Source organism: Leiobunum rupestre, chromosome 6 (genome assembly GCF_980474605.1).
Source record: "Leiobunum rupestre chromosome 6, qqLeiRupe1.1.hap1, whole genome shotgun sequence".
In the NCBI taxonomy this organism is placed as follows: domain Eukaryota; kingdom Metazoa; phylum Arthropoda; class Arachnida; order Opiliones; family Sclerosomatidae; genus Leiobunum; species Leiobunum rupestre.
In genome coordinates this window covers 23,535,767-23,543,908 of record NC_143389.1, presented here as the reverse complement: position 1 = coordinate 23,543,908, position 8,142 = coordinate 23,535,767, and the positions used below count along the sequence as shown (strand labels likewise).

The window sequence follows — 8,142 nt, the reverse complement described above, 5'->3', positions numbered from 1 at the left end:
GTTCGTTCCCTGAAATTCCTCGGTTGAATCTGGGGAAAATTTGGGATGAAGCTACTTTAGAATCAATAGCTTCTTTTGTACAATAGGGGGGTTTTTCTTAATGGCGTTTCTAAAAGCGCGCGAAAACTCTCAAAACATCGTTTCAGTTGAACTGTAAAGCAGTTTTGAGCGGCGGAAACGAGACTTTCGCTTCTTTTGGGCACCATGTGTGATAGATTCTGGGACCCTACTCTTCACCTTCGGGCTACTTATATACCAAGAGGACAATTGACGAAGCGTTTATGGTCCCAGAATTGCCGAGAGTTTCGTTGGATACACTTTTAAAGAGGCTTATATTTTACAACTTGGGTCTAAGGGTATCTGGTTTTCATTACGATTTATCTCATAAAAACTATGTTACTTTAGCCATTCGAATTTAATTTTAAGGGAAATATGGATAATACATATTTTTAGAAATTATTAAGGATTCGAATACAAACAAATGGTTACAACAAAAAATACAAAAATGGTAAACAAGATGTCGCGTAGTTTCTTCTATACAATATTCAACAATCTGCCACACGTAAGCTGAGGAGCCCCTTCAAATTGCCTTCCCCCCTTTGCGTAAGTTTACTATTGAGGGTCATCGCACACGAACATGCGAAAATAGGCCATAAAATAGTGCTATGGAATTCTGCTCACAGTCGCGTCATTTCATAACTGAAAATTAACTGAACCAATTTAAAAGTTAAGTTATTGATCCTAACGTACTCTAATTTAATTACCTTTTTTATTTATTAAAAATAAATAAATAGTTTGTAAAAAATGTCCATTGGCGGCTCCTTGACACGTGTTGGAATTTCTGAGATATCTTATTGGACGCCTATATTTAAAAAACACGTCTGTTACCGTACATGAAGACTTAAGATCGCTTGGATTCCTTAGATTTTATTTTCGTGCCTGAAGTGCTATTACTTATAAATAAAATGCCTCGGAATAAAAATCGAGGTTCTTTGGATGGAACAAAGTTCAAAAACCAGCAAACTTAATGCAACATTTTCGTAGTTTTCAAAGAGGTTAAGGAAGTACACGTAGGTGTTCAAACTTTTGAACCAAGAGTGCACATAACGTCGAAAATCAAAGGCTTAGAGCAAACTGTTCAAACGCATTTTAGTGTTGAGTCTGTTGACTGTGTTAATGCTTTAACTCAAACGGAAATTTTCGGTTTTAAAGTCCCTCGTGTGAAATGGGATGAAATTAATTATTTTAAAAATGTAAATTCACGTAAGCGAAAGTTTTCCACCAACCAAGACACGGCTTTAGTTGATTTAGAATGTCAAACAAAAAGACAAATTGTAAGTGGCCCAAAACCAATTGAAGAGCCAGTTGAACTTCTTGAAGTCCTTTCGCAACCCTTGTTGGCCATAAAATGTTTTGTAAAAACAATAAATCAAGGTAAGACAGGCCACGTTTTACATTGTACACAGGTTATTCCTTAACAACTTTTTTTACATGTTGTTATAGGTGAAATATCTATGCGTAGATTGAAAAGATATAACAGCTTACTTAATTACGTTGAGATTTATAATGAAAGTGGGTTATTGCCAGTGGCTACGTATGACGATGCTCCACGGCGCTTGCTGTTTACTTCAGAGGGAAAACTATCAATTTTAACGCTTTTTAAAAGTGCGGAAGAAGTGTACTTCTATGACTTTCAAAATCAATCTCTGAAATTGGATGTAGTGACTAAAGCTGTGGCATCATTGAGTGAAAGCTACGTTTTTTGCACTGGTATACCTAAGGTGTGTTCAGTTGTAATATCAAATTTCAATAGGAGATAACGTTAGGAATGGAAAACACCAAAAATCTTCAGAAATATACGTATCCATTTGAACGTTACCAAGATTCAGAATGCCTTGCCTGGTTTATACCTCCATCGAATGCAGACAAAGACAAAATTGAACTTATTGATGACAAAGACAAAATTGAACTTATTGAAGACAAAGATTATCAATGTCCTAACTGCCGTAAACTTAATTGGTAAACAAACTCGCAATTTAATTTGTAAATAAATTTTTACAGTATACGAATTCTTTCAGGAATATGACTGATGTCAAGAAGAAGAAAGAACAGGTTACCCCAAGAACCAAACTAAAGAGACGATCCATGAGGTCATCTTGTAGGATTAGTGTTTTAACACCAAAGTCAAGGAAACGGCGGTTAAAAGAAAGCAGATGGTGCCGATCAGGATTAGCTCGAAAAGTAAAGCAGTTAGATAAACAAATTATTGAATCTAGCTTAGAACTAAGTCTTGACCAAAATGAAAAAATTAAAAACGTTCTTGCCGAAATCAATTCCAAAGGAAAGGAAGATTTAGATGAAATATTTAAGGCAGCTATGAAAAAAATAAGCTTATTGGCCTTGTACTGAAAAAAGCGTGGGAGCTAGATAGCAATTCTGTACCAAAACATGATTTCTTGAAAGATCAATAAAAATGTTTTAGAGGAAGTCACGGCAATAGATGGAGTCCCCTCACCTAAAGAATTTCTCTCAGTGTCTATTCGCGCTCAGCCGCAACGTATGAGGCTCTGGCAGCTTTTGATGTATTACCAAGTATCCACACTGTGTGAAGCCTGGAAATTGTCGGCTTATGTCTAAACCATGTACGAGAGTTACACTATAAAATACTCTTTATTAATAATATATATATATATTTACCAAATATTACAAGGCATGGCAACTAAACTTTCTCTAGAAGAGAGAATACAAAAGATATGACTGGTTAGGTCGGAGTCCGTAACCAAGAGAGTTAGTCCATTGTCCCGACGTCACTTATATAGCGGGCCCCTCGGATGACGCTACCGGTCTCCAACCTAATTGGCTGGAGAAGAAAGCCCACCAAAGAAATATTTGCGGACTCACTGTGGTGCAATAGTAAGCGTCACCAGTAACTTTACCCCGCTCTTAATCCTTGGGGCCAGAGGTCGCCACTTTCGAAGAATTCCGAAGATGGACGACGCGAGCGATGATGAGTCATCCCTACCTTCCCCAGCAGCGTTGGCCCAAAACAACGAGAGAACTCTCTGAAGTAAAGGGAAAGGCTGTTAGGGACAAAGCCTACATTTGCGGATGCAAATGCGGGCTTTACACACCCCCCCCCCCCAAAATTAGGCGTCTAGTGTGAGGTCAAGGTGGTCCATAGCGTCAAGAAAGTGCTCGTCGTCGCTATCGAGGGAAGAGACGTCGTTATCCCCCAATAACAAAGTGTCCAGATCCATCGTGACGATCCTAACACTCGTGGGGGTATGACTGGTGGCGCCAAGCTCAGCGACCAGAATCGCCTCGACTGACTTGGCATTGGAAGCCCCCTGCACCATAGGGACAACTACCGAAGGATACACCCTCGGAGCTACTTTCCCCACGGTACACCCCTGGAAGACGTGGGGAGTGGGGCATCCCACTACCTCAAGCTGCTTGGGCCACCGGGCGGCACTGAAATAGGTCAACAGGCCAAAGTCCATTGGTGCCCACCCAAGTAGCCACGGTCCTCGACATCCGTTGAGGGGCGTATGCCTCGCCTCAATGGACGCCGGTGATGCTGTTGCGGAGTGGGCGGCCTGCCCCCTTGATCCTTGGGCGGTATGCCTGAAGGGTCCTCCTAAGGCCGTATGCCTTGTAGTTTGGGCTGGTTGCCCACCTCTCGACAGGGTGGTCTGCCTCTGCGTTCCTTGGGCCGCCTGCCTTGTGGTTTGGGCTGGTTGCCCTACTCTCGACAGGGTGATCTGCCTCTGCATTCCTTGGGCCGACCCATTCTGACGTCCCCGCGCTCAAAAGCCTCTGGTTCCCGCCCCGACCGGCGAGATCGGGATCGACTCCCCGATCCTGGTTACAATTGCTAAAAGATGGCGCGAATTCGCAACAATCTTAACCAAAATTACGTATAATTCAAGGTATCTCAAATTCTACGCAATACGTTAGACCGCCACCCAAAAATTGTTACTAGGCGTTTGCCTTTGAACGCAGATTTTAGCGATGCTTAGGGGGGTCTACAGCACTCTCACCCCTTCTACGCCGTCTCTTCCTCTTGGGACGAGAGAGGGTTTCCTTCTTCTCGTCAGGCGTTTCCGCCCCCCTACCGGTTTCGTCACAGCTGGGACACGTGCGTTACTTCGATGAAATCACCGGAGTTCGGGCCCCCCAGCCAATATGTCAAAGGAGGGGTTCTTTCCTGCACTACAAACGGCCCCTCAAACTTATCTCCCAACGAAGCCGTGATACCACGACTAGCGTCGGAAAGAAGATGAGTTTTGCGCAATACGAGGTCTCCACGTTTGTAGAAAACAGCCGATGACGCTTGTCGTAGTGCAGTTTTTGCGTGAGCTTCGAATCCTGTAAATTCAAACGTGCATGGTCGATTGCATCATGCAACCTAATTTTCAGTTTCTCGGCGTACCTGCCTGCGCTTCGATTACTGGAAGTATTTCCTGGTATCAATTCCAAATCCAGGGGCACGCGAAGCTCTCGGCCTAAGTTCAAAGCGGCGGGCGAATACCCTGTCGCTTTGCTCTCACCTAAACGCAAAGCAAAGCCTAATTCTGTTAAACGGGCATCCCAATCTTGAAAATACTTAATGAATGGTACTCTAAGTCTCTTAAGTACCACCACTTTCCAAGCATTTTCAAGCCCGTCTTCATCCTCCTCATCCCAAGGAGGGAAGTACCTAAACAATAGGCAATCTTTGTCCATTATATACTAATCTAGTACTGTCCCGGCTTCCAATGCCGTATTCGGACTTCCAGAGCTTCTAGCCCGCTCTAACTCAGCGATAATCCTCGCTAACCCTAGATCAGTAACTTGCGAACTTATGATGGCTTTCCTGTCGAAAGGAAGCTCCACTCCTTGGAAGAGTTTTCTCCCTCCGCGGAGTCAGAAGAGTTTTCCTCTGAAACCGCCAACGTCTCCAACGCTGCGGGGGTTCCCACGGCGCCGGGACTCTCATTGTCTACCTGAAAATAATTTACCCTTTCGCCTTCCTCTTCGGAATCGAAGGGAATGACGCGCTGGGGTAGGGGGCCGATTGACCACCCTCCCTCGCTCATTCTTAGGTCTATTCTCTCCGCCCCAATAAAATCTCTACCCAAGATAACAGTGGGGGTCAGACCGTGAACTACAAGAAAGCGCTGGCGGCGAATGCCGCCGGCCCATCTTATGGAAAGCCTGATACTGCCCGCGACACGACACGTGCCACGGCCAAATCTAACTGTAGTGCTATTTTCGCTCATTTTCTTCCCTTTTTTCTCAAAAATGGGGACAAAATTATCACCCAAGAGAGAGACGGAGCAGGGGGTAGAAACGTACGCGAAATGCGTTGTCTCATGCGATTCCCTAGTGGGAGAGGGGGGGGAGGTGGAAGTTTAGTCTGAAAAGATTCAGCGGGTTCGTCTGCTTCGATATATGGACCTCGTGTCCTCGTTCGGGCCTCGGACTAAAAATGGATCACGCTTATTGTCAAAAGAAACAACCCAAATCTAAAAAGCCGAGTGGTTAGTATTACAATTTTAATTATCATCGATGTAGTCATAAATTGTTTGTCTTAAATATAATTTCAGTGGTAAAATTTAAAAAACTGTTCAAAATTAATATCTTTGCCCAATGAAGAGATTGACTCTCCTGATTAACCTTTTGTAAAAATAAGTTTTAAATGGTTAATTTCAAATGTTTTCCTATATTTTTATTCTTTTTAAACAGCTTTGCTTAGAAAAAAATTAAGGCTAGAGGTCGGCGGAACGAATAAATTAACCGGCAAAATTTCGATTAACCATAAAAAGTTTGGTTAACTGTTTTTTATGAACATTTTATAGGAATAAACAACGATTTAACATGCAAAAATAATCGTTTTTTTCTTTTTTTTTGGATAATTTGCGGTTTTGAATAAAAATAAATAATTAGATAATTTCTAATTCAAACGCCGATCTCTAATTAAGGCAAATCCAATTAAAAATGATGACAAATGAAGCATTCCATTAGGCCTACTTGTCCATATTTACAATTGAAGGCACCAACGTTATTAATAAACTTCGCTACAATTTCAATTTAACCCAACCATGAATATATCTAGCTATGAATATATAATGGCAATAGCCTCTCTAACCTCCCGATAAGATTTGGGTTGGGCTTAGCTAGTCACGAGATCAATCACGTGGCGGAAATAGAGAGCATAATTTTTTTAAGCAGACGATAACTCAAGCTTCGAGTAAGTTGAAGAGGATTAACAGTTTATGGAATGAATTGGTGAGTTATTGAATGTATTTGAAGAATTTCCGGATAAGTTTTTCATCAAATCTTTTTTTAAAACAAAGGATTCTCATAGAATAAAAAAATAACAAATGTCAACACGATTAAGGGTCAAAAATGTCTGATGAACAGAATTCTACTACTAAGCCTTTGCTTATGCTCAGTTCGAAATCCAATGCGCCGGTAGCAAAATCACATAAAAAACATAGAGAATCCAGAAATTTTGAAGAAATTCTTCTGAGAATAGAGAATTATAATGACCAGGAACTTAATTCTACTGTGAATAATAAGTTAATGATGGACATTCAAGGAGGTTGCGAGTCAAAAATGAAAATAGTCAAAGAATTAGGATTTGAAAAGGAATCATATAATCTAGTCTCAAGTGCTATTGGCATCATCATTGTTAACGAACTGAAAAAGTTATTTATTAAAATTTACAAAGATGTGGGAGATGACAAAACAGTTAAAAATGATGAAAAACACATGGAAATGGAGAAGCGGTGGTTTACTACACTTGGAGTAATTTGCAAGAGGCTGGTTGGTTGCACGGAAGGGTTATTGGCAACGGCAGATAAAAATGATACGGAAACTACCCTCTTAAATATTTTGAAGAAATCTTCTGCAGAACTTATTGGAAGCTCACTGAGAGACTGGGTGTCAGTGTTCCACGCTATCGCCTATGCAACCTTTGATAGTATTATGATAAAAGTTATCAAAGAATATCCATCTATACATTTGCCAACCCCACCTCAAAATAACCAAGATTTCGGGTAAGTTTCTTATTTTGCTTTACCTTCACTAAGAATTAATTATTTTTTTTTGTAATATTTCAGGTTTACGGATGTTGATCAAAAATTAAGATTAATTTTATTAGCTGGGGGTTGTCTCGGTCAGATGGTGAATATTGGAAAGCGCAATGTAAAAAATGACTTTTTAAAATTCATAACAGCCATAACTATGGGGGACGAAGATAAGAAAACACTCGAGGAAGCTTTAAAGGATAGAGATAAAGGTGGTATGTACTTCCCAAGAAAACAACTAAACCCCTTTCTTGAGGTTTGAAAGCGAGTTACGCAAAGTAGCATCTAACGAAACTATGAAAACCTATGGTCCAAATACTATAAAGGTAAGTTAATGGATGGATAAAGTAGATCTGGATATTTCTGAAATATTTCACTTCAGAAGATCAAATCTAATTGCCATTTTATTTTCTGTTTCAGTTCATATGTTCCCATATGAAAAATGCCCTTTTTCTTAAAGAAGAATTCATTAAAGCAGTTAACCTGATGGAAGTTGAGGATTGTCGTCTGTTTGAACTAGATGATCATGATTCATTTTTCAAAATATTTATCAGGAAATTAGTGCACGCAAGAGTAGGAGCTTTCCTAACATCGTATAATCAATTAAAGGTACATTTGATGAAAGCTAGCAAGGGGTATTAAATTGGTGTTGGTATGCTAACTCCAAAAACCACTTTAGCTGCTTGCTCCATTTAACATTAATTTAATTTTAGGTTGACGCACGAAAACATCTTTCCAAGGGAGGATCAATGCTCCGTGATGATCTGTACGCAATTGCATTAAAACAAAAGAAAAATGGCATGAACAGTAAAAAGAGTAAAAAAACGAATATGTTGAAATGTGAACAGAATAAGTATAAAGACTCTAAAAGTAAGATAGTTAAGCATGCACCTAAAATAGTAGGACTCTCAAAAAAAGTGATAAGATTAAAAAAATCTCGATTAAAAGTGATAAGATTAAATGTGATACTTTTAAAAAAGCTGTAAGCTCTGAAACTAACAATTGTAAGTCTAACTGTGATATAATCCAAGAAACAACTAATTCTGTGAAAGAATATAAATCTACTGCT

General features: G+C 40.1%; 1 protein-coding gene across 1 annotated transcript; it reads right to left on the bottom strand.

Annotated features, from left to right (window-relative positions):
• Nucleotides 1–4,123: 4,123 nt before the first annotated feature.
• LOC149940436 (uncharacterized) lies at nt 4,124–4,725 on the bottom strand. Its single transcript, XM_090179254.1, has 2 exons — nt 4,437–4,725; nt 4,124–4,368 (listed from the first exon to the last, which is right to left on the bottom strand). Exons 1-2 carry the CDS (start codon nt 4,723–4,725, stop codon nt 4,124–4,126), a joined length of 534 nt encoding a protein of 177 aa, XP_090035380.1.
• Nucleotides 4,726–8,142: the final 3,417 nt, after the last annotated feature.

What these genes read in the sequence shown, in the direction of transcription:
- LOC149940436 (XM_090179254.1), bottom strand. Translation starts at nt 4,725, where the DNA reads ATGGACAAAGATTGCCTATTGTTTAGGTACTTCCCTCCTTGGGATGAG. An exon ending in TTCCAGTAATCGAAGCGCAG is followed by an intron (nt 4,369 to 4,436) that starts GCAGGTACGCCG and finishes TTGAATTTACAG; the next exon opens with GATTCGAAGCTCACGCAAAA.